This window comes from Epargyreus clarus, unplaced genomic scaffold (assembly GCF_041222505.1).
Source record: "Epargyreus clarus isolate Ecla_fem2 unplaced genomic scaffold, WU_Ecla_fem_2.2 ptg000033l, whole genome shotgun sequence".
NCBI classification, from domain to species: domain Eukaryota; kingdom Metazoa; phylum Arthropoda; class Insecta; order Lepidoptera; family Hesperiidae; genus Epargyreus; species Epargyreus clarus.
In genome coordinates this window covers 3,477,597-3,504,320 of record NW_027332238.1, presented here as the reverse complement: position 1 = coordinate 3,504,320, position 26,724 = coordinate 3,477,597, and the positions used below count along the sequence as shown (strand labels likewise).

The 26,724-nt window shown below is 43.5% G+C and overlaps 1 protein-coding gene across 1 annotated transcript; it reads right to left on the bottom strand.

The window, feature by feature from the left end:
- Positions 1-1,744: 1,744 nt before the first annotated feature.
- LOC140755338 (pancreatic lipase-related protein 2) lies at positions 1,745-14,425 on the bottom strand. Its single transcript, XM_073090533.1, has 8 exons — positions 14,350-14,425; positions 13,491-13,659; positions 7,013-7,161; positions 5,976-6,077; positions 4,657-4,803; positions 3,685-3,877; positions 3,166-3,303; positions 1,745-1,865 (listed from the first exon to the last, which is right to left on the bottom strand). The coding sequence occupies exons 1-8, from the start codon at positions 14,423-14,425 to the stop codon at positions 1,808-1,810; spliced, it is 1,032 nt and encodes a 343-aa protein (XP_072946634.1). The 3' UTR covers positions 1,745-1,807.
- Between the last annotated feature and the right edge of the window lie 12,299 nt (positions 14,426-26,724).

The following is a 26,724-nucleotide window of genomic DNA, read 5'->3' as shown; positions in this document are numbered from 1 at the left end:
TTTAATTATAAATACACCATAATCGAGCCTAATTTTGTATTAAAGTAACATACAGGCTACCTGGGGGTTACTACCATCTCTTAAAACAATATTATTTTAATCATACATTGAAATTTCGTACCACGACCTCGTTAAAGTAAGATTGTTTTTATAATATTACAATAAGCAGTTTTGTATTATGTCGGTCGAAATTTTCATCCCTTTTTTGCAGGAAATTTAACTTTTTAAGCAAAATATGACAATTTCAGTTGGTTTTATAAATAGATAAGCAAATTAATAAGGGTTTAAGTTTGTTCAACTGCGTATGACGGAACACAATCAAGACCGTGGTGCAAAAGAGTTGACACTAGTTTCGATGTCTCGTTTCCTCTTGGATAAGGAATAGACAAATTACTAATTTTTTACATCACTCGGCCCGAATAAAACAAAACTGTTTTAAGGAGGTCGTGGTACGAAACAAGATAATGTTGATGCAATATTGAAATAAAACTTTCCTGAACTATGATGATTTTTAAAAGATGGTGGTAAGCCCCCTGATGTCACCATACAAATCTATAACCAGTTTTATATGTGAACCGTCTCCTATTGATGGTAGAATCAGTATAGTTCGACCAGAGAGGTACCACCGTCACTTGTCTATCGTGAAGCAGTCCAGTGTGTCGGTGTGTGGGTGTGACTGACTTACATATGAGGTGAGCTTAGTGCGCACGTGGTGACATGTGATCGGCTTCAGGTAGAACCTGCTCTATATGGAGTTGTACAGATGTACATACAGTGACTTAGCAGGTGGACTGCATGCTAGTGAGCTACTTCAGTGTTATAAAAAAGAAGGATAATATAATTGCTTTAAGTATTAATAAAGGTGAAACTATATTTTCCTAAATAGAATAAGTAATACTTTATCACATTAAAATGATTTATACTGACAGTGTTTTTTATTGTCTTTATCCTTCCTAGCTTTTACCTGTGACTTCGTAGTTAGGTTTTTATCTATCCCTCGGGAACGATACTTTTCTTCAGGATAAAAGACTAGTAGCTTAAGGGGCGGAAGGGGAGGTCCGCCCGGGCCTCCGATCCCGGGGGCCTCCAACCACAATTGCTAAAAAAAGGTGACGACCTTTTTTTTAGCAACTGTGTTTGCAGGTACTACTGTGTTTGTTCTATGTGTACCACTGAATGGTACCAATAAAGTAATCAATAAATGTGTACCGCTCAGCGGAAAAAAACACGTCACCGAATCACAGGCGAATAATTCTATGACACTTTTGTCATTTTGTAAAAACAAAGGCATTTTTACACTTTTGGGGGTGCTCCGACCTTAGTCCGCCACTGGTAAAAGGTACCCTATGCCCTTTTCTGAACCTGACAATGTGTGCACGAAATTTCATCACAATCTGTTTTGTAGATTTTTCTTTTTATTAATTCAAGAGTAGCAGACGAGCATGCAGTCCACCTGACGGTAAGTGGCTACTGCCGCCCATGGACATCTGTAATCAACCCCAGATAGGATTAGATATTCCTAACTGAGGTCGGGCACAGATGCGCCGCTACCCTTGAGGACTAAGCTGGAACGTCTCGGAAAAGTCTGTCTCCCTTACCACACCCTTCAAAACGGAGCACAGCAGCGCCTAACACTGCTGTTATTAGTTAAGGCGTGAAAGCGTAACAAGCAAACAAACTTACACTTGCATGTACTATATTAGTTAAAATTAGGATATAGGACAATAATAAAATACATTGAATGAATAAATTAAATATTTATTTTCTTTAATACCTTATCATTTTGTTCATGATTACGTTATCTTCATCAACCTCTGGAGAACGGCGGGGAAGCGTTAGTTTGTAACCAAAATATACCGGTGGATCTAAAACAATATAAACAGAATTATTATCAAAACAAATAACCCGTCTACTTAAAAATGTACCCTATGTCGCTCCCACTTTAGACGAATCCAACGACACCTCATATGTTAATCCGTTAAGTCGTTTTTGCTGCAGCGTGACAAAGAATGAGACAGGTACTGACATTATCTTCCGCAATTGGGTAAAAAAATAAACAATATAATAGCATCCTATAAATGTCGATTATGCAATATAGATGGCGTTAGGTACATGTGTTCTCAATCACGCTATCGAAGTTATTTAAATATTTTGCATGTAAGGAACACAGATTATCTATGAATGAACAGAATATAGGCTTGTTGCAAGTGGTTTAGCAAACTAAATGAAATAAAAAAATAAAACGCTTTCTATACTCACAGCCCCACACTAGGATTCCCTGTATCGTGGGTACTCTGGGTGTTTGTGACAAATACACAAACACCCAGATACAGAAACAGACCTAAATTCATAATTTATAAATCTATCTGGCCGGGGATCGAATCCGGGACTCTGCGCGTGTTACAGTTTGGTGACCGGTCTGCCACGCGGTCGTCATCATCAACACATTACTGTCCCACTGCTGGGCACGGGTCTCATCTCATAATGAGAAGGATTAGGCCATAGTCCACCGCGCTGGTTAAGTGCATATTGGTAGACTTCACATACATTTGAGTTTTTTTTATAAATCTTTCAGGTATGTAGGTTTCCTTACGATGTTTTCCTTTACCGTTTAGCAAGTGATAATTAATTTCTAATACGCACATAACTTTGAAAAATCAGAGATGCGTGCCTGGGATTTTAACCCCGGACCCCTCGATCGAGAGGTCGAGTTTCATAACCACTAGGCTATCACTGCTCATGGTCGTCAAATAACATTTATTTCACAACAAAATTTATTTGGTATCATTCAACTATTGTATAAATAGAATTTTTGTAATTTCATTTTACGCGTGGTTTTTTTTTTGATAATATAGGAGTAGCAGAAGAGCATGCAGTCCAACTGATGGTAAGTGGCTACTGCCGCGCATGGACATCTGTAATCAACCCCAGATAGGATTAGATATTCCAACCTGAGGTCGGTCAAAGATACGCCGCTACCCCTGAGGACTAAGCTGAAACGCCTCGGAAAAGTCTGTCTCCCTTACCACACCCTTCAAACCGGAACACAGCAGCGCTTAACGCTGCTGTTATTAGGTAGAAATAGGTGTGGCGGTGGTGCCGCCGGAGTCGAACCACAAAGGGTATTACCAAAAAATAAACGTGAAAGTATTTTAAAAATCTTACCCAGTTTTGGGGACGAGGCCACCCATCCTCAAATTGCCGAGTAGGAAGCAGTTGCCAGTCATAGCGCCCAGGTAGGTGGCACACCGTCGCCCAGTGAAGCCACCGGTTCTCAAAGACTCACCCATGTAGTGGAATGACCTGGAAATACAAATTAATTCTATTTAAAAATGATATTGTAACAAAAAAGCAAGCAGTCTTGTTTGTTTTTTTTTTTAATAATAATTGCTAGTTTCTCTCAAAATCCATTAATAATGCCGCGGCTTCGCCCGCGTTTGAAAAAAAACATGACATACATATTTCCTATATAGGTTACTATACTCTTTGATACATATAACTGAAAATTTGACCTTCATTGGAATGACAGTGGCGCCATCTGTCGAAAATTGGTCGTACTTAGAAACCTTCGCGGGCTCTTGCACAACTTTGCTAAATATCATCATGATGAATCAAATGCATATTTTACGATTCTATAAAGGACATACAGACAAAAGTTCATTTTTATATATAAAAATTACTTACCTGTTGTGATCGCATTCGTTGGAATTGCACCCAGGCATGTCAGAACCCCCATTGGGGTAGAAGTCCACATCCCCCAAGGTTGCAACATACCCCAAAACCCCAGCATTAGTATGAATAACCTCTGTATACACAGCATCAGACGGACGGAGTCTGTTTCCGTTATTTACCCATCCAGGGAATGCTGCATCCAAGCCTGAAAGAAAATAGATTTTTAAAGGTGGGAGAACCCAGTGGTTTAACTCCGGCACCACCGCCACACCTATTTCTGTTATAACAGCAGTGTAGCGCTGCTGTGTTCTGGTTTGAAGCGTGGTATGTCTCTTAGACTTTTCCGAGGCGTTCCAACATAGTTCTCAGGGTTAGCGGCATATCTGTGGCTGAGCTCATGTAGGATTCTAATCTCATCTGGGGTTGATTTCAAATGTCCATGAGCGTCTGTTACTCCCATATTGTTAAAAAATATTATTATGTACAAAAAAAAATACAAAAATGATTTTCAAACGTGTTTTCAATAATAAAGAGGTATTACCCAGTTAGTTTATTATAAAGGATACATTTGAAATATTTTTCTTGGCACATGTAACATTCTAACTTAGTTAAAATATATTAAACATTTTTTCAATTTTCAATTAAAATTGAAGCATTCTAATTTAGTCCTATTTTTAACTCACGAGGCATATCGGTACTCACATTGTAACTCAGTCTTAGCACAAGACATTTCAATTAGTCAATAAAAAACGAAACATTCTAATTTAGTCATATTTTTACAAATAATCTATAGGTATACTCACATTCTAACTTAGTCTTAACACAAGACATTTCAATTTAGTTCATAAAAACGAAGCATTCTAATTTAGTCTTATCTACAAATATTAAAAGACGAGACATTCCAACTCCCTAATTTTAGATTCCAAAACATGAAGCATTCTTATTTAGTAACAACAAACTAGTACATGAGGCATTCCAACTCACCGGTAACATACGCGATGCTTCCGCCTAGATTGCGACCGATGATGCCAGCTTGATGGGCACCAAGACTATGACCCAAAATATGGTACTGTGTTGGAACTGCTCCCGTCGCTGTGTTCAACCAGCTGATAAAACGAGCTACGCTTTGACCTAGAACAATTAAATTAAATTCTGAAGGTGGTAGAACCCTTTGTGATTCGTCTCCGGCAGCGCCACAACCACACCTATTTCTGTTATAACAGCAGTGTTAGGCGCTTCTGTGTTCTGGTTTGATGTGTGGTAAGGGAGACATACTTTTCCGGGGCAGTCCAGCTTAGTCCTTAGGGGTAGCGGCGCGTCTGAGGCCGACCTCAGGTAGGAATATCTAATCCTATCTGGGGTTGATTACAGTTGTCCATGGGCGGCAGTAGCCACTTACCATCAGGTGGACTGCATGCTCGTCTGTTACTCCTATATTAAAGTAACTCTGTCTGTCTGTCTGTCTGGTTGTCTCTTCTTCACGCCCAAATCACTGAACCGATTTTAATGAAATTTTGTACAAAGATAGTCTGAGACCCGAGAAAGGACAAGGATAGTTTTTATCCAGAAAATCCCACGGGTACTGAGTTGGCGATCTAAGATTAATTAATCGGAGAATCGATCTTTTGGTCCCAAAACATCGATTATTTTAATCGATATTAGTAAGGATTGAATCGTAAACTATGTATTTGATCAAGTAATGATCTTTAGCAAAGTTGAAGGTACGAATTTTCAGTTTTATGTAAGTTAGTATGTTATATTATTTTCCTATAAACGCGGGCGAAGCCGCGGGCAAAAACTAGTACTAAAAATAAAAAAAAGTTAAAAATAAATGGTCGAAAAATAAACCTCATTTTTTCGACCTTTTTCGCTTTATCTATTTAATCGTAATAGGTAGACAGTTTAAATTTTCACAATGTATTGACTTCAATGGCTGCTATAATAACAAATACTAAAAATAAAAGATATATGAAAATTTTGGTGGTACTGAACCCTCCGTGTGCGAGACTTGCACTTGGCCAATTATTTCCGCGTACGTGCAAAATATGGAATGAACTTCCTCCTGAGGTATTCCCTCAGGACTATGACATGGCTCTTCAAGAGTGGTGTAAAAAGAGCTCTCCTTCTAAGCCGGCGATGCATTGGCGACTCCTCTGGTGTCGCAAATGTCCATAGGCAACGGTGACTCCTTTCACCGAGTAGTCCGTCTGCCTTATCATTAGGTTAAATATATAAAAAATGGTGGTGACCATACTACTACGAATGATTCGGTAAAAAAATGACTCATTTGAGTGGTGTCTTACCAGAAGTGACAGTGTTAGCAACTGCTGCTGCATAGTTGATGGTGCCGGCACCACCACTCCAGTCCACGACGATCACGTTTAAGTCTTCGGCCGCGAGGAAAGCTGGGAAAGAAAGTAAACCATTTAGCATTGTGGTCGACCCAATACTTTGTCATTTCTAAGCATGGCTTTTCTCAGAGTGAGAGGGCTTTCAGCCATACTTCATCACGCTGGCTAAGTGCGGATTGGTGTAGTTGACACCAGTGGCGAACTAAGGTCCTCGGAGGTCCGGGGCAGAAATATTGAATGAGGCCCCCAGTCTAACACGTTGGTTTGATTTTACAAAATGACAAATGTCCCGTAGACACATTCGCTGGCAAAAAAGTATTTCAGTGATGAGCCCGGCGACCTTTTTTTTTTAGCTAATAACAACTGTTTGGGGGTCCGCTAAGACAGGGGCCCGGAGCGGACTGCCCCATCCGCCCCCCCTTAGACCGCTAGAGGTCGTAGACCCAATACTTTGCATTCTTGAGCTTATCGCTTCTCAGAGTGAGAGGGATTTGAGCCATAGTCCTCCGCGCTGGATAATGCGTATTGGTTTTACAAGTTTTCTAGAAAAACCGTCAAACGTGTCAAGTGTTCGATGTTACTATCGGATACTTTTCCGAGGAGTTCCAACGTAGTCCTCAAGAGAAGCAACCATCCATGATCCATCTCGGAAGGAGTCTAATCTTATCATGGTTGACGACAGATGTCCAGGCGCAGCAGTCACCTACCATCTAGTGAATTGCATGCGAGTTAACTTCTAATCAACCCCAGATAGGATTAGATTCCTACCTGAGGTCGGCCACAGATGCGCCGCTACATCTGCGGGCCAAGCCGGAACGCCTCGGAAAAGTTTGTCTCCCTTAGCACACCCTTCAAGCTAGAACACAGCAGCGCTTAACACTGCTGTTATTACATAGACATAGGTGTGTCACCTGTGGCGGTGGTGCTACCGGAATCGAAGCACAAAGGCTTCGACCTTCAAAATTAAAATGATTAGTAGTTAAACCTACCAGGAACCAAAACAGTGTTCATGTCAGCTGTGACAGACTCCAGCCACCCATGTAGTAACACGATCGTGCGTCGTCTCGCATTATAGTTGGTCAAGCCAATAAGACCTTCATTGCCCATAAGTATGGGTTGACTGACTGTTGGATTGTCCCTGAAAAAACCCAAAATAATGAAAAAAAAACACCGACATTTTTTTCATAATATAGGAGTATCAGACGAGCATGCACCTGATTGTAAATAACTACTGCCGCCCATACACATCTGTAATCAACCCCAGATAGGATTAGAATCCTACCTGAGGTCGGCAGATGTGCCGCTACCCCTGAGGTCCAAGTTGGAGCGCCTCGGAGGGTACCATTAGGTGGACTGTATGCATCTACTCCTATATTATAAAAATTACAAAACAAATGAAGCAGTATCGATAGAGTATGCTCCCCTCTGAGGGAAATACTTTCCCAGCATTAAATACATATAGTTTAAGAACTAAAAACCACGCTAAGGTCGCAAGGAAACCCCCCCGAACGGGCTGCCACCTTGTCGTGGTGGGGGGGCTTGTGTGTCCTAATGATCCCCGAGGCTATACGGCAGAGTTACTCATACCGGAAGGCGAAGGGTGAAGGACCAGACTAAGAGCGGCCCAGGGGAGCTCACCCCTTAATAAAAAGCAAAATATGGAAAAGGCACGTTGTGAAAACGGTCTCCAGGTGGGTACCCGAAAGGGAGAATCCCACCCCTCTGCTACGGCGGAGGGCTGCCCCACGTACTCTGGAGGGGGCAACAACTGCCTCGTAGGTCGGCAATCCGCCGACCTTCGTAAACACGACCCAAGCACGTACTCAACGGACTCTGAATTGCTTAACGAGACGGAGAAGATGCCCGCTTCAAAAGCGGTAACGAGGAAGGCGCGGAATACAAGAGGCAGAGCGCCTAAGTCAGCTGCTTCGACGGACGCGGAAGAGCTCTCGGACTGCTCTTTAATGTCGGCTATGTCCACACAGTCCAGAGCCACGTCGGTTGGTGCCCGCAAGCGAGCACTACCGGCCAATGGCAGTGATGGAGAACGACCATCAAAGCCCAGACAGGTGGAGGCGATGACTTCCTGGTTCCTGTAGCCCCTGCGGCCAATACCAGATCGAGGGCTTCCCTCCCTAGTGCCGAGGAACTGGGAAGGGAAATTAGTAACGAGCCTACGGGGGACCTAGGTTCTCGCATTATCGAGAACCTAGAAGTAATCGAAAAAGTTGCAGATAAATCCCGCAACCTAAAGGGAGATATGGTGCGCACTTTACGTTTGGCCGTGCGCCACGTTCAGGCGGCAGCAACGGAAGTAGTGCAGAGGGCAACCACTGCACACCTTGAGCGGGAGAACGCCACGCTGCGCTCCCAACTCGCCGGACTGAACGGAAAGGTTGAGGCACTTACGGCGGAACTAGACCAGTTACGCCGTAAGAGTGCCTCAAATAGACCCGAGCCGCCTCGAGCTGAACAGAGGAGGCCCGCTAATGGGGAAGACGCTCTGATGGACCGAATCGGGTCCATAATAGACCAAAAACTGGCGTCTTTTAGGGATGAGCTTTTCCCCGGAAGAGCGATGCGGCCTCCATTAGGACAGAAGGTAGCGCCCGTTACGCCCGCGCGTCCCCCAGGGGCCAAAGCACCGATGCGCCCTCAAGTGACGTCAACGTCAGTCGCACAAGCAGGGACGTGGGCGACTGTAGTAGGGCGCAAAGCTAGGGCGAAGGAACGGCCCCCGCCCCCGACCCGAGTAGGGCCAGCCCGGAAGCAGTCTCCGAGTCGCGGGCGAGAAAAAAGTGCCTCCCAGCGGCGACCTGTCGCCAATGCTGCACCGGCACCGGTGGCTCAGGCACCCAAAAAGAGTCGGGCCGGTAGGAGGAAGGCTGTCAAGCGGAGGCTTCCGCGAGTGCCGAAGTCGGCAGCAGTCACCGTGACGGTGCCCGAAGGTTCAAACGTTACCTACGCGGAGGTCATGAAGACCGCGAAGGGACAAATTAAACTGCCTGATTTGGGTATCGTTGAACTGCGCCAGAAGAGAGCCCTCAACGGTGGCTTGCTGCTTGAAGTGACTGGCGAGGACAGTGCCAAGAAGGCCGACGCACTCGCCGGGAAGCTGCAAGCGGTTGTCGCGGAGATGGGAGTAAAGGTGGCGAGACCCACAAAACAGGGGGAGGCCAGGGTGATGGATCTGGACGATTCCGTCACCCAGGAAGACGTTGCCGATGCCATCGCCGTGGCTTGCGGGTGCGTCACCGCCGACGTAAAAGTCGGGGAGATTCGGCGGAGGCCTTCAGCCTTGGGGACGGCATGGGTGCGCTGTCCTCTCACAGCAATCCGCAAGCTGGCCGCTGCAAAGCGAATTCTTGTCGGGTGGGTATCTGCCAGAGTGGAGATACTGCCGGCTAGGTCGCTTCAATGCTTCCGTTGCCTCGAAATGGGGCATGCCCGGCACCAGTGCACCAGCACCAGGGACAGGAGCGCATTGTGCTACGTATGTGGCGAACCCGGTCATAGGGCGAGTCAATGCGGAGCACAGTCTCCGAAATGCGCCCTATGCGCGGACCTTGGTCGACCATCTGACCACCGCCTAGGTAGCAAAAGGTGCAAGCCTCCAAAAAAGAGGAATAGAGGCAACGGAGGAGACGAGACAGCGGCCAAAACTGCTAGCTCGGCACGGACAGATGGGCCTGCGCATCCCAGCGCTTCGTCCCATTGTCCGCCAGCGGAAGCGATGGACTCCTAATGGACAGGTCTCCGTCACTTAAAATACTCCAGGGGAACCTAAACCACTGTCGCGGGGCGCAGGACTTGCTCCATCAATGCCTCGTAGACTGTTCGGTTTCTTTGGCTGTGGTGGCGGAGCCCTATAGAGTTCCGGAGCATCCGCGGTGGGTAGGAGACGATTCGCAGTCCGTAGCCGTGTACTGGGCAGGCGGAGAGGGAGATCCCCCGTGCTCCAGACTTCACTCCGAGCGGGGTATAGTCGCAGTGGAGTGGGGTCCCTTGGCGGTGCTAGGGTGCTATGTCTCCCCGAATTGCACCTTGGCGGCATTCGAGACGTTCCTGGACCGTGTGGCAAACTGTGTTCGGTCCTGTCTTCCCCGACCGGTATTCGTGATGGGCGATTTTAATGCCCACTCGAGGGTTTGGGGAAACAGACGAGACAGTGTCAAGGGAAGGGCAACGCTCGAATGGGCAGCTGGGCTCGACCTACGTCTGCTGAATCGTGGCTCGGTCAGCACGTGCGTGCGGTGGCAGGGAGAGTCGGTCGTAGACCTTTCGTGGGCGACACTTTCTGCCGAACGCTTAGTCACGGGCTGGAGGGTGGCCGACGACCTAGTCACGTTGTCTGACCATCGCCACATATTGGTGGACGTAGTGTTACGGCTTCCGGCTGCGGATGTCCGCCGTACAAACGACCAGCCACGTCGATGGGCAATGAAGCGGCTCAACCGAGACCTGCTCGTCGCTGCTGCCCATGTCGTGGACTGGTCCAGCACCGCTGAGGTGGATGACCCGCTCGATCCCGAACGGGAGGCGATCCGGATCAGGGATGACATGGCGGCCATCTGCGATTCCGCGATGCCGCGTGTCAGACCTGGCTGGAGGCGCCCTGTGTACTGGTGGACGGAGTACATCGCACGGCTGCGTGCAGTCTGCCTGCGCGCCAGACGCCAGTACACTCGGGCTCGACGACGCCGGTCGTCCAGCGCCGCGGAAAGGGAGGAGAAGTACGTGGAGTACCGGGCCGCAACAACACTGCTTCAGGGCGCAATCGCCGAAAGCAAGGCCCGGAACTGGAGTGCGCTCGTGGAGGGGCTTGACCGAGACCCATGGGGACGCCCGTACAGGATGGTGCTCGGTAAGTTACGTCCATGGGTGCCTCCTCTCACGGAAACTCTTGACCCGCATTTCGTGGATACAGTGGTGGACAGCCTGTTTCCAGGAACCACTGACGAAACGGGTCCTCCCGCCGCGTCGTCGGATCTCCCTGGTTGGTCGGATGACCTGGCGGTCACTGACTGTGAGCTCGACGGAGCCATAAAGCGCATGGCGAGGCGAAACACTGCTCCGGGGCCGGATGGTATCCCAGGCCAGGCTTGGGTCTTGGCGCTGACAGTGCTGGGGGGGAGGCTGCAAAACCTGCTCACCGCCTGCTTCCGCCATGGACGATTTCCGTCGGTGTGGAGGCAGGCGAGGCTGGTGCTGTTGCACAAGTGGGGCAAGCCTCGAGACTCCCCATCAGCGTACAGACCCATCTGTTTGTTGGATGAGGCGGGCAAGCTATTCGAGAGGATCATTTCTTCTCGAATTAGCCAGCACTTAGCGTGTCATGGCCCGGACCTCTCTGACAACCAGTTCGGCTTCCGGCAGCGGCGTTCAACGGTGGACGCCATCCTCAGAGTCCGAATGCTCTCAGAGCAGGCCATATCCCAGGGTAGAGTAGTCTTGGCAGTAAGCCTTGACATTGTCAACGCTTTTAACTCTCTGCCCTGGAGTGCGATCATGGAGGGCCTGTCTGTTCACCAAGTGCCTTCCTATATACAGGAAGTTTTGAAGGCCTACTTGTCGGACAGGTGTATCTGCTTCCCAGGTCGCTATGGGAGCGTTCGCGGGAGGGACGTCATGCGCGGGGTTCCGCAAGGTTCGGTACTGGGCCCACTACTGTGGAATATCGCATATGACGCGGTGCTGAGAACGGTGCTCCCATCAGGAGTGAGCATCGTCTGCTACGCCGATGACACCCTCGTTCTCGCTGAGGGGGTGTCTTTTTCGAGAACGGCTCGGCTAGCAGAACTCGGGGTGGCACGCGTCATTGCGAAGATCCGCGGGTTGGGTCTACAGGTAGCGTCCCAGAAAACCGAAGCGATATGGTTCCACGGCCGCAGGCCGAGAGTCGAGCCAGCTGAGACCTCAGTGCGCGTCGGGGAAACGGACGTCCGGATAGGCAGGTACATGAAGTACCTTGGCCTAATACTGGACAGCCGCTGGTGCTTTGACGAGCACTTCGACCGTCTCGTCCCCCGAATCCATAAGGTAGCGGGTGCTATGCATAGACTGCTGCCGAATCTCGGGGGACCAAGGGAAGAAGTCCGCCGCCTCTACGCGGGTGTGATACGCTCGATTGCGCTCTACGGTGCGCCGGTATGGTCGGACAAATTGTCTGCCAGCCGGCGTCGTGCGCGGAAACTGAACTCCGCGCAACGTACGATCGCAATCAGAGTCGCCCGTGGTTATCGTACCATATCGTATGAGGCGGCGACAGTCCTGGGGCGGTGTCCGCCCCTGGACATTCTGGCGGATATGGACGCACGGGTCTTCCATAAGATCCGAGTCCTCCGTCAGAGGACTGAACCCTTCGACGAAGAGACGATCGGAGCGCTTCGGAAGAGAGCCAGATGGCGCGCTCTGAGGTGCTGGCGCGAACGGCTTCAGGAGCCTAGGAACATACGCCAAAGGGTGGTTGACGCTATCCTACCGAACTTTCGGGCCTGGCTGAAGAGCAGGGGTAGAGTGACCTACCGCCTTACTCAGATACTCACCGGGCATGGCTGTTTCGGTGAGTATCTGAACAGGATACAGAGGGAGGAAACAGCCCAGTGCCATCATTGCGGGCACGATGAGGATTCCGCACAGCACACGCTGCAGTACTGCCCAGCGTGGGAGTCGCAGCGGCGGATCCTCATCGAAAAAGTGGGACCGGATCTCTCTCCGTCGGCCATCGTCGGGGCGATGGTTCAGCGTAGCGAAGCCTGGGACGGCATGATCACCTTCTGCGAGGCAGTCATGTCCGCGAAGGAAGACGCCGAAAGAGCAAGGGAGCGCGCTGAACCCGCTCGGAGGAGGAGTCGCCGCGGGCGTACGTAAAGGCCCCAGGCGCTGTGTCCCTGTAGTTTCGGGACCAGAATAGGGCTACGGTATCCCCTGCCTGTCGTAAGAGGCGACTAAAAGGGGGCTTCCGGGGTTGCGGGCGGTAAGTGTGGGAGCTCGAACCGCTCGGTAAGCGACCCCGGGAAGGGCGGCGGTACGTGTGGTCGCATACCGTCGTACGCACCAGATGGTGTGGCGAGCGTCAAGCTCACCTGGGCAGAGCCCGACGGGGCAATGCGCTAAGAGGACTCCGGTTGCGTTCCTTTGGAGATCCCGGAGTCCTCTACGCAGCGCTGAGGACGGCCACCGGGGGGGTTTTAGTGCGGTAAAAATCCCACATAACCCTGCGTCGCTCCTACGGCGCCGGGTACCTTTTGAAGGTTTCCCCCTCGTGAACAAAAAAAAAAAAAAAAAAAAAAAAAAAAAAAAAAGGTCGCAAGGAAAATCGTTAATCCTGATTCCTGACGATCCTGATGAGGAGAATGGGATAAAATTATTAAAATCGTGTATTATCATCAGATCTTGATAATTGTTCAAGATGTGTCAAGTTAATAAAAGCGTGGTAAAAAGAGTTGCAAATAACTTTTTAGTTACCTGGTAAACAGATGGTACACATTCTGCCTGTCTGGATTGTACCTAGCGGCTTCCGAGATGTCGCTGACCTTGACCCACACGTCCACCAGATGTGACACTCCATCTGGACCCTGGATGTAGTGGTACCGTTGCTCATCCAGCTTTTGGATGACAGGATCTCCTGGGAATGCTGGGGAATAGCAGAGAATTCTTAATCATGAACGATTTGAAGGTAGTATTTTTTTAATAATATAGGAGTAGCACATGAGCATGCAATCCACCTGATGACTAATGGCGCCCATGGACCTCTGTAATCAACCCTAGATAGGAATAGACATTCCTACCTGAGGTCGGCCACAGATGCGCTGCTACCCCTGAGAAGCTGGAACGCCTCAGAAAAGTATGGTAAGGTGTGGTAAGGGAGATAACTGTGCGGGAGCAACTATGGCGGACCTTAGGTAGGAATATCTAATCCTATCTGGGGTTTATTACAGATGTTCATGGGTGACAGTGCCCACTTACCATTAGATGGACTGCATGCTCGTCTGTTACTCCTATATTATAAAAAAAAACTGAAATACCTGAAATAACCCCAACGAAACAAAACGCCAAAATCCGTGCTAATAGCGCCATAATTAAAAACTATTTGAAACTAATTACGTTTAGTTATATTATAATGATTCTTATCTGATCCATACGGATACAGATAAAAGATAAAAAAGAAAATCGCTTTTAGATTGAAAACACCTGCAATTCTAATTGTGATAATGATGAGGGTTCCGTACCGCTTTGGAACCCTCTTTCCCTACCGCTGAATTGAAAAATACAACGGGTTGCGCTCCGGGAGTGCCGACAGAAGTGAACACTTTGGAAATCTCACCTAAATAATAAAATATAATGATGTTTAAACAGACATTTATTGGCATATTATTTTCTAGGCTAACACCGGATGACATCTTTACTATTCAGTTTGCTTTGCCGTCTTACGAATTTTCGATCAGGACACGTGATTCTGACGCGAGTTTAACACTTTTTATCCATCACAAAAAATGCACAACGCTGCTAAAGAAGTTTTCACTTCAAAAATATCATATAACCTTTTCTTCATTCTAACGTGTAATCTACACAATCGTATAGGGCCCAATAACGTTCGAGTTTCTACACATTTAGCATCATGGGCTCTCTAATTAAAAGGGTAGAAACGGAACTCTTTAAGCCTCTGTTGTCTGTATGTTTGTTCGTCTATCACAGGGCTCTATCTCCTGAACCGTAATAGATAGAAATTTGTTTTTTTACAGAATATTTATGAAGGTGACCGTAACAACAAATACTAAAAACAAAAAAAATGAAAATAAATGTAGGTCGCTATTTTTGACGTATTTTGCTTTATCTATTGAACCGCAATAGATAGACAGTTCAAATTTTCATTGCATCTACTTCGATCGCTGCTATAATAACAAATAACTATAAATATACTAAAAATAAATAAATGAACATTTTGGTGGTACGGAACCCTCGGGTGCGAGTTCAACTTGCACTTGGCCAATTATTTTATTTATATGAAGATTACTGATTATTTATATCTTATCTAGCTAAATTATTCATTGAAAGAAAACCAAGATTAAATCTTTAAGATCTATGACTAATACTTTAGCCCCCAGGCGTAGCAACAGTTGAAGGTGGTAGAACTCCATGTGGTTCGACTCCAGCGGCACCAACGTCACACCTTTCTGCCTCATAACAGGAGCGTTAAGCGCTGTTGTGTTCTGGTTTGAAGCGTCGTAAGGAAGACATACTTTTCCTAGGCGTTCCAGCTTATTCCTTCCGTTGATCTCAGGTAGGAATATCTAATCCTATTTGGGGTTGATTACAGATGCCCATGGACTTGCAGTAGCCACTTACCATCAGGTGGACTGCATGTTCGTCTGCTACTTCTATATTATAAAAAATACAAACTCTTCAAAAATTTTATATCCATGATTTTAGATTAGTGTGGGCAAAACTTGAGCTCCTAAGGCCGTCCCATTTTTGAAACTTTTACGGAATAAATACTGTTACGTCACGCATGTTTTTAAGCGTTTTATTCTTACAAGGTTTTTACGGATCACTAAAATAAAACCATAAAGAATAAAATGTAACATAAATATATTTTATCAAAGCAATTCAATTTTATTTCTTCGAACGGAAAAGATTTATTGATAAAAATCATAAAAATACAATTTTTAGTGTATCATGGTTGAAAATAAATACTGAAATAATTATGATTTTTAATATTATTGCTATTATTGGTAAGATTCATAAACTAAAAATAAGAATTATTATTTTATAATAATGAAGTGGCAAAAGAGCATGCAATTCACTTAAGGTACAAGTCTTTGTGGCTTGACTCCGGCATAGGGTACCTTTTCAAGGTTTCCCCCTCGTCAACAAAAAAAAAAGAGGTAGCAACGTGTCTTGCCGACCTCAGGTAAGACTCTTATCAGGGGTTGATTACAGATGTCCATGGGCGGCAGTAGCTTACCATCAGGTGGACTGCTTGCTCTTTGCTACTCCAATAGAAAGCATATAATAAACGTCTTTTTCCACGCTTTTATTATAAGCTTCTATGTATGTATTTTTACTTTTATTATAAGCTTGTATCTATGTATGTATGTAACGGAATCTATAAACATAATTTTTACTCACTTTGAACGGGTCGATTAATTTAAAATTTTGAACAATTATCAAGAACCGATAACAATACATGATTTTAATAATTTTATCTCATTCTCCTCATCAGGATCACCAGGAATCAGGATTAACGATTTTCCTTGTGCGGTTTTAGCGTGGTTTTTAGTTTTTAAACTTTAATTAATTACAACAACTTTTAGGTTTCTTATCAAACATTAATACAATACAAGCACGTGTCATCTCATCAAATGACGTTGCGCAGATAAGTGATAAAAATTATCATCAATTGGAGAATCTTATCAAACTGCTTCATTCTCAAAATGATGAAGGGCAGATATCTGATAACCAGCTTGTAAATGATTTGGAAAGCAAAGGTATATTATTATTTTTTATAATATAGGAATAGTAAACGAGCATGTAGTCCACCCAATGGTAAGTGGCTACTGGCGCTCGTGGACATCTATAATCAAACCCAGATTAGATTATAGTGCTACGTGAGATTGGTCCTCGGATCCCTGGATAGCGACCCCTGAGAACAAAGAGACCCCGAAAGGTAGCGACCGCTGTAACTAAAGTGGAATGCCTCGGTAAAGTATGTCTCCCATACACTTAAATCCATAACCCAGCAACGCTTAACACTGCTGTTGTTAGCTGTGGCGGTGGTGTCTCCGGAGTTGAAGCACAAAGGTCTCTGCCATCTTGCACTGACGTCGAAGTTCCATGTAATCAATCGTTAATACCCGCTAATAATCATCAATTCTTGCTTAGCCAAGGTTAGCCTGCCAAAGAATTGTTAAATATCCATCTCAGTAAGTCAAAACATTAGATAGATCGAATAATAATAACGGGTGTAAGTGAACGTTTAAAATATTGGCAAGTTTTATCCCATTAAAGTTAAGTAATACAATTAAAACTTTAATTTACAGAAACCATTTCTCAATATCAAAAAATAGTAGACAAGAAGATGAATGACAAAGTAACAGAACTAATGAAGTTACTGCAAAGTAATTATAATGCGAATAAAGTGTATGAGAAGAGAGCTGAAGTGGACACACAACCGAGAATCTTCCTCATCAGCAATCCAGAAGTTCTGGATGATTATAGAAATATTTTGAAAACAAAAGCTGAGTAAGTCATATATTAAAATAGACAAAAAATGGTTTAAGAAACCAAACTACCTCCTATCACTAATAAGAAACTTTGTTGATCACACCATAGATAAGTAGGTATAGATATCTCACTGCCTTGTAATTGAAGGAAGCCATTAAAGAAACGGCTGACAATTCTGTCAGCCGTTTAATGGCTGTCATGGTGTAATTTACGCGGAATAATGCCGACGTGCGCAGTTAAGGCACGAAATCGAAGAAAATGTGCGAAAAAATATCGTTTTATTCGTAAATGATCTAATAACTACATTTTTTAAATATTTTTCAAACACGAAAATAATTGACTGTGACAACATTACATTTTCTTGTTAGGACCGAGTAATCTTTACTAATCTATGGGTCATACAGGACACTAAATTAAAGAATCAAAAATCGACAGTTTAAAATAGATGTCACTCCCACAATGTAAGCGAATCCAACGACACCTCATATGTTAACAACCGTCAAGCCTGTAGGTCGTGATCAAGAATGAGACATACATACATACAGACATACTTCGTCAATCATTGCCGCTGGGTAAAAAACTGTATAATAAATTAAAAATAAAAACACAATTGTAGACATAAGAAATTTATTAGCGATTACTTAATAACATAGATAATATATGGAAGAAATTAGAAAAACAAAAAGGTAAAATACCAATATTTTTCATTTCAGTTCATCATCATCATCATCATCATCGTCATCACTTGAAATAGATGACATGACGAGAAGTTTGAAAGACATATTGCAAGAAATGAGAAGAAATTCCATACGTTAGTTATCAAAGATATCGTTTTTGTTTAGGTTATACCTACTCCTACTTCGTTTTGCTTTTTTTTTAATATAAGAGTAGCAGACGAGCATGCAGACATCTATAATCAAGGAGATAAAATTAGACTACAACTTAAGGTCGGCCACTGATGTGATGCTACCCCTGAGGACTAATTTGGAATGTATGTAGGTATGTCACCCTTACAACACCCCCAAATCAAAGCACAGCAGCAAAATAGTAAGCAACAAAGGACTAACTATCATCATAAAAATCATTTTTAGCACCATCAGACAAAGAAGAAGACGTGTTAGCAATAAGAAGAGAAAAAAAAGATTTCCGTAAATCAGAAAACAAAGATTACAGCATAGAAAAAGCACCTTGGAAACTAGATGACTTCAAGCAAGCACCAAAAAAGAATAGGGATTTGGCTAAAGCTTTCGACACTGATCCTCAAGGATGGAATAAGAACAATTTCGGTCCAAAGCGCCCTGGGGGATACCAGATTTCCGAATCCAGGTATGATGGTTATAAGCCCAAAAGAGAGAAATCTTATAAAGGTAGAGGCGACTATCATTTCTACGGGAGAACATCTATTCCGATTATTGGGAAAAAGGTTATGTATGATACGTAAAAGAAAAGCAAATAAAGTACTTAAAATGGTTTATTGTTGTATTGCTTTCTTTTTCTTTTAAGTATAATTATTATAAAACCAAAAATGGGCCAACCAAAAATTTATCTTGTACATAAAATTTTCGTGTCACAATGTTAGTTACCGTATTCCCCCGAAACGGCTTTACCGATTTTCTCCAAATTTTATATGCATATTCAGTAGGTCTGAGAATCGGCTACTATCATTTTTCATACCCCTAAGCGCTTAAAACTTTTTGATGTGAAACATCTATAGCCGCACGTAAAACCGATTTCTGGCGTGGCGACGCATGCCGTGCACGCTATACATTGTCACAGTAATACCGTCCTCAGAGGCAACATCGAATATAACTATTACCGAAGTCACTGATTAAACGAATTAAGTAGTCACGATTTGAAATAAATTCGTAAATTTTTGTATTTAATGAAAATAAATGTTTATTCAATAAATAGTCATCGTTATCTAGAAAAAAATCGTAATATTTTATTTTATCATTATGACAAATTTAGTTCCTATTACAATATGTTCTTTTCTGCATATTACTTTTACAAAATAATGTCGATGTTTCACATCTGCCAGGCGTCCCGTGACGGCTCACATTTTTTTATTTATATGAGACACAACGTTTATAAAAATAGCCGTCAGCTAGTAATTTATAAAAATGAAGTAGAAAACAAGCTTGCAGTCCACCTGATGGTAAGTGCCCACTGCCGTTTAGGTAACAAACTCAATATACTTAGACTAGTAGTTCTACCTGAAGCCGATCACAGATGAGTTGCACTCCTGAAGATTACGACGTCTCATGATATGTAAGTGCTGTCCCTGATGACTAAGTTGCAAGGCTTTATAGTCTATTTGGGTTTAAAGAATCTTTATTTTTCTCATAAGACATACATGGTCACTTAAAACTTAGTTAGTAACACTTCATGTTATTTAGGTATATTTGTAGGTATACACGAGGTATTACGCATACGTCTTTCTCATTTTTATTTTTATTTTTGTAGGTATACACGAGGTATTACGCATACGTCTTTCTCATTTTTCTGTTATTTACTTTTGTTTTTTTTAGTTATTTACTGTAGATAATACATTTAGTATAGTGTAATTGGTGTGGCATCGTTGGTCAGAGTTGCACGACGTACAGGGCCGCACTGAAAACCAGTCGCCGGAGTCTGTTATTTCTCACAGGCATCGGCAGAGACTGATTGCGACCATTTTTGCTGCTATACTGTATCGTTTACGTCACGTGTTATTTTATTTGTTATTGTTTTTATTGTATCCCTTCCATTGTTATTATTTTCTTTTGTATGTTGTAACTTGTATAGCATGTAAAATAAATGGTTTCTTTCTTTCTTTCTAAAATGAGCAAACTTAAACTATGTAAATATTAAAGCTGTGTCCGGGATTCGTGAGTATTATATAGTGTAATAGTACTTTATGTGTGTGTGTGAGTGTGTGCATGCGTGCGTGCGTGCGTGTTTGTTTGTGGGTGTGTGTGTGCGTGTGTGTGCGTGTCTATTTATTTGTATGTGCATAATATCTATAATGTAATCTAATGTTATGTGTATTTAAAGGTGGTAGAACCCTTTGTGGTTCGACTCTGTTATTCTGCCTAATAACAGCAGTGTTAGGCGCTGCTGTGTTCCGTTTTGAAGGGTGTGGTGAGGGAGACATATTTTTCCGAGGCATTCCAGCTTAGTCCTCAGGGGTAGCGGCGCATCTGTGACCGACTTCAGGTTAGACTCTAATGTGACTTAATCTTATCAAGGTTGATAACAGGCGTCCGACACGACAGTAGCCGCTCACCATCAGGTGGACTGCAGGCTCGTCTGCTACTCCTATATTATAAAAAGGTTTATAGTTATATGTTTTTATATTACTCACCATTTTATTGTCTACATAATCGTAAATTTAAAATTTACAAACTGTGTCGTATAAAGAAAACTTTAGTTGAATAACATGAATGCAACGTGGATTATTTCTACACTCTGTTTCATATTTGGTATGAAGAATATATTTCGTTAAAATTACTTTTGTCGTTTGTTGTCGATAAGGCAGTGATAGCCCAGTGGTTAAGAAACTCGGCCTCTCGATCGAGCGGTCCGAGGTTCAAATCCCAGGCACCTTTGATTTTTCGAAATTATGTATTAGAAATTAATTATGACATTCTAAAAACGGTGAAGGAAAACATTGTGAGGAAACCTGCATACCTGGGAGATTTATATAAATAAAATCTCAAAGGTATGTGAAATCTACCAATACGCACTTGTCCAGCGCGGTGAACTATGGACGGATAACGTCTCATTATGAGTGGAGACTGTTGCCCAGCAGTGGGACAGTAATGGGTTGATGATGATGATGACTTGCCGTTGCCTCTAAATCAAGGTGTCAAATCTCAGGCACGCCATTGCGGATTCGTAGGCTATTATTCCGTTATACTGCAATAAGATACACTAGAGATATTAATACTGCTTTTTTACCAGAATGCGGAGGGTAATGTTTTTCTAGTGTATATCTGTATGTCTCATTTCTTGGCACGCCCTGCAGCAGTGCAGCCCAAAGGGCTTCACGGATTTTATCATACATATGTGATATGCGTATTAGAAATTAATTATCACTTGCTTAAACGGTGAAGGAAAACATCGTGAGGAAACGTGCATACCTGAGAAATCTTAAAAAAATGTTTTCAAAGGTATGTGAAGTCTACCAATACGCACTTGGCCAGCGCGGTGTACTATGGCCTAATCCTTCTTACTCTGAGAGGAGACTTGTGCCCATTAGTGGGGCGGTAATGAGTTGATGATGATGATGATGATATTATGACGTGTCGTTGGATTCGTCTTAATTGAGTGAGTGGCATTAACTACATTACTTTGAAGGTGGTAGAACCCTTTGTGGTTCGACTCCGGCGGCATCACCGCCACACCTATTTCTGCCTAATAATAACAGTGTTAAGCACTGCTGTGTTCCGTTTTAAAGGGTGTGGTAAGGTAGAAAGACTTTTCCGAGGCGTTCCAGCTTAGTCCTCAGGGGTAGCGGCGCATCTGTAGCTGACTTCAGGTAGGAATATCTAATCCTATCTGAGGTTGATTACAGATGTCCATGGGCGACAGTAGCCACTTATCATCAGGTGGACTGCATGCTCGTCTGCTACTCCTATATTATAAAAAAAAAGGCCGGAATATGGCGGATTTACCCAAAGTATACTTATTACTTATGTTTTAAACCTGTGTTCCACAATAAAGTTATTTGACTTGATTTGGTTTGATTTTAAAGGTTTTCAAAGTATTGATTGCAGAAAGTATGATATTGAAATTGAAGCACAGAAGATATACGGAGAAGACTTGGCGTCTGTGCTCAGAAGATTTAGAAAAACTACAGAATATTTATCCATATTGGAGGGTAAGGTATGTTACTTTTGTTTTTACAACTGCAGAGTCTAATGTTAGAGCGTATGCATCTATGCATCATTCTTTGGTACGTTCCAGCTTAGTCCTCAGGGGTAGCGGCGCATCTGTGGCCGACCTCAGGTAGGAATATCTAATCCTATCTGGAGTTGATTACAGATGTCCATGGGCGGCAGTAGCTTACCATCAGGTGGACTGCATGCTCGTCTGCTACTCTTATATTATAAAAAAAGGAATATCTAATCTTATCTGCAGTGGATAACAGATATCCATGCGGCAGTAGCCATTTTTCATCAGGTGGACTGCATGCGTCTGCTACTCCCATATTAAGTAGATATAAAGAACAGAACAGAGCAGCGCTTAGAATGACGCTAAATGCATTTGTTGATTACGACCAAATAACAAAAACCTTTCTTTCCAAAGTTATCAGATCTGAAAATGAACTTTGATGTCATCGCTTCAAATTTAAATGTATACTATGAACGCAAAATTGATGACAGAGTATTAGAAGTCCTTGGAATTAATCAGACTGAACGTGAGGGCTTTGGCAAGAAGAGAATGCTGAGGTAATTTTAAGTGTTTTAAAAAGACCCAGGTTTGAGCTAAAAGTGTACTTTTCTAAACAGCAGCGCTCAACACTGCTGTTATAACAGAAATAGGTGTGGCGGTGGTGACGAACTACATGAAGACACGAACCATTTTTGTCATAACAGGGCGGTTAAGCGATGCTGTTTTCGGGTTTGAAGGGTATATGTAGCAAGGAAGACATACTTATCCGAGACATTCTAACTCACTCCTCAGGAGTACCAAGGCATCTGTGGCGGACCTCCGTTAAGAAACTGATCTTATGTGGCATTGATTACAAATCCAAATAGACAAATGCTATTGATAAATAGAATAGTTAAAATAGTCCACTTCTTAGTTTTAATTATCTAACAATATTATGATGACTAGTGGCGCCTCTAACACACGCACAACTAAGTTTGTCAAAATTTTATATTTGAGACTAAAGCAGACGTGCTACTTTCAGCTAGTTCAGAGGAGTCGCCAATGCACTGGAGAGCTGTTTTCGCTCCTATTTTGAGGAGCCCCACGGTGCGCCACTATATTAAACTTTTTTTAATTAAACACATTTTTCAGGGAACATTATCCAAACCTTCGGCGACAAAGTGATGATACAGAATCAGCCAATTTGACTGGCGTTGAGAAAATAGATTCTTATAAGAGACTAAGATCGTATTTGACTGTCGAAGAACGGAATCAATTTAAAGATATTGGTTTTGAATTTACGGGGTAAGGATTCTTTATTTATAACTAGCTGACCCGGCAAACGTTGTGTTGCCATACAAATAAAAAAATGTTAAGGGTGAACAACCCTTATCACTTAGGGGTATGAAAAATAGATAGTAGCCGATTCTCAGCCTACTGAATATGCATATAAAATTTGGTGAAAATCGGTAAAGCCGTTTCGGAGGAGTACGGTAACTAACATTGTGACACGAAAATGTTATATATAAGATATAGAAGAAGTAAGCGAGCATGCAGTCCATCTGATGGTAAGTGGTTACAACCGTCCATGGACATCTGTAATCAACCTCAGATAAGATCAGATTCCTATCGGAGTCCGGACGATGGGTTGCTACTCTTGAGGACTAAGTTGGAACGCCTCCGAAAAGTATTTTTTTTATTATAATATAGGAGTAGCTACGGCCGCCTCTGGACATCTGTAATCAACGCCAGATGAGATCAGATTCCTATCTGAGGTTGGCCGCTGCCTTACTACTTCTCAGAACTAAGTTAGAACGCCTCGGTTAAGTAATTTTTCTCATAATATAGGAGTAGCAGACGAGCACGCAGTCAATCTGATGGTAAGTAGCTACAGCTGCCTATGGCCATCTGTAATCAAACCCAGATAACATCTGATTCCTATCGGAGTTCGGCCACAGATGCGTTGCTACATCTGAGAGCTACGTTTCGGATAAGTATGTCTCTTACCATACTTCAAACCAGAACACAGCAGCGCTACACTGCTGTTATAATAGAAATAGGTGTGGCGGTGGCGCCTGCAGAATCGGACAGAGTTCTACCACCGTCTTAAAATTATTTAATATACATATTAAACATATTTTTCCACGACAGCCTGGGGAGTAGTGCTCTACTAGTCTCATCATTGCTTGTATTGTATATGCAAGATGTTTAGAAAACTTCGACAGCGCGATTCAGAATACCAGTGCCATCTCTGGACAGGAAATTAAAAAAAATATATTTCCATAAAGCTTTATTATATATTTTAGGAACATGATACATGACATGATAAGGGCCTTATCAGGGAATGGTGTAGAGTCATCTACTTTGCTGCCTTTTGGTGCCGAAGATGATGATAAAATCAGCACCCATGATCACGAGGTGGGTATCATTAACAGGCTTTTAGTAGGAGTAGCAGACGAGCATGCAGTCCATCTGATGGTAAGCTACTGCCCATGAAAATCTCTAATCAACCCCAGATAAAATTTGATTCCTATGACGCCGGCCACAGATGGACCGCTACTCCTGAGAACTGAACTAGAATGCCTCGAGAAAAACCGCTTTCTACACTCACAGCTCCACACTAGGATTCCCTGTATCGTGGGTGCTATGGACACACACAGAGACAAATACACGAAAGCCCAGACCCAGAAAGAGAAACATAAATTTATCATTTATTAATCTGTCTGGGCGGGGATCGAGCCGGGATTCTCTGCGCGTCAGACCAGTATGATGACCGCTCCGCCACACGGGTTTCCAGTATGTTAAGTATGTCTCCCTTACCACACTCTTCAAACCTGAACAACAGCGCTTAACACTGCTGTTATTTGGTAGAAATAGTTGTGGCATTGCCTGCGGAATCCAACTGTAAATGGTTCTACCACCTTTAAGTAAATAAGTATTAATAGTTTTTTTTTGTAAGAAGGTGGTATGACTGTCGTGGTGATCACATCGCCATCAGGTGATTTAACAACCCGCGTGAGTGGTCACTATACCGGGCTGACGGACAGAGGATCCCAGGATCGATCCCCGGCCAGACATATTTGAATGATGAATTTAGTCAAAGGAATTTAGTCTGGTTTCGAAGGTGGTAGAACCCTTTGTGGTTCGACTCCGGCGGCACCACCGCCACACCTATTTCTACCTAATAACATCAGTGTTAGGCGCTGCTGTGTTCCGGTTTGAAGGGTGTGGTAAGGGAGACAGACTTTTCCGAGGCGTTCCAGCTTAGTCCTCAGGGGTAGCGGCGCATCTGTGACCGACCTCAGGTAGGAATATCTAATCCTATCTGGGGTTGATTACAGATGTCCATGGGCGGCAGTAGCCACTTACCATCAGGTGGACTACATGCTCGTCTGCTACTCCTATATTATATAAAAAAAGAAGAGTTTCTCGTCTCGAAGAAAATTTGCCAATTTAAGTTTAGTGCGCTAGAGATGGACATTAATCGTTGAAGCTATTGATTGTCTAAATTGTAGCCAATCAGTGGGTAGGCTGACTGTATTCTCAATATTTCAGGTTAGACATGAAACCACAGTTGGTACGCCAGTGGACGAATACGCCACCGCACCACCAGACTCATTTAGACACTTTAAACCTCATAATATACTTTGAAATTATTTGTGTTTTATTTTTGCTCATTTACAACTATCTAATATGTAGAAGATTATAGTAAATCTGACCCGGAAAACGTTTTGTTGCCATATAAATAAAAAAATGTTAAGGGTAAACAAGCCTTATCACTTTGGGGTATGAAAAATAGATAGTGGCCGATTCTCAGACTGAATATGCATATAAAATTTGGTGAAAATCGGTAAAGCCGTTTCGGAGGAGTACGGTAACTAACATTGTGACACAAGAATTTTATATATAAGATATAGAAAAGAGTATGATAAAATAACTGAAGAATTATAAAACTAATTAACCTGACTGCTTAAAAACATCATCATCAACCCATTACTGTCCCACTGCTGGGCAGGTGTCTCTTCTCAGAATGAAAAGGATTAGGCCATACTCCACCGCGCTGGACAAGTGCGTATTGGTAGACTTCACATACCTTTGAGATTTTTTTTTATACATCTCTCAGGTATGTAGGTTTTCTCGCGATGTTTTCCTTCACCGTTTAGCAAGTGATAATTAATTTCTAATACGCACATAACTTTGAAAAATCAGAGGTGCGTGCCTTGGATTTGAACCTCGGACCCCTCGATTGAGAGGCCGAGTTTCTTAACTACTAGGCTATTACTGCTTAAAAACATAGCCGTTGTTAATCCCGATATCCTTAAAATCATCCTGTTTTGGCTTTTTTATAATATAGTAGTAGCAGACGAGCATGCAGTCCACCTGATAGTAAGTGGCTACTGCCGTGGACATCTGTAATCAACCCCTTATAAGATTGATTTCCTACCTAAGGTCGGCAACAGATTCGCCGCTATTCCTGAGGACTTAGCTGGAACGCCTCGGAAAAGTATGTCTCCCTTACCACCCTTCAAACCAAAACACAGCAGCGCTTAACACGGCTGTTGTAACAGAAATAGGTGTGGCGGTGGTGTCGCCGGAGTCGAACCACAATGGGTTCTACCAC

What these genes read in the sequence shown, in the direction of transcription:
- LOC140755338 (XM_073090533.1), bottom strand. Translation starts at nt 14,425, where the DNA reads ATGTCATCCGGTGTTAGCCTAGAAAATAATATGCCAATAAATGTCTGT. An exon ending in CATTATATTTTATTATTTAG is followed by an intron (nt 13,660 to 14,349) that starts GTGAGATTTCCA and finishes GCTATTCCCCAG; the next exon opens with CATTCCCAGGAGATCCTGTC. An exon ending in GAACACTGTTTTGGTTCCTG is followed by an intron (nt 6,078 to 7,012) that starts GTAGGTTTAACT and finishes TTTCTTTCCCAG; the next exon opens with CTTTCCTCGCGGCCGAAGAC.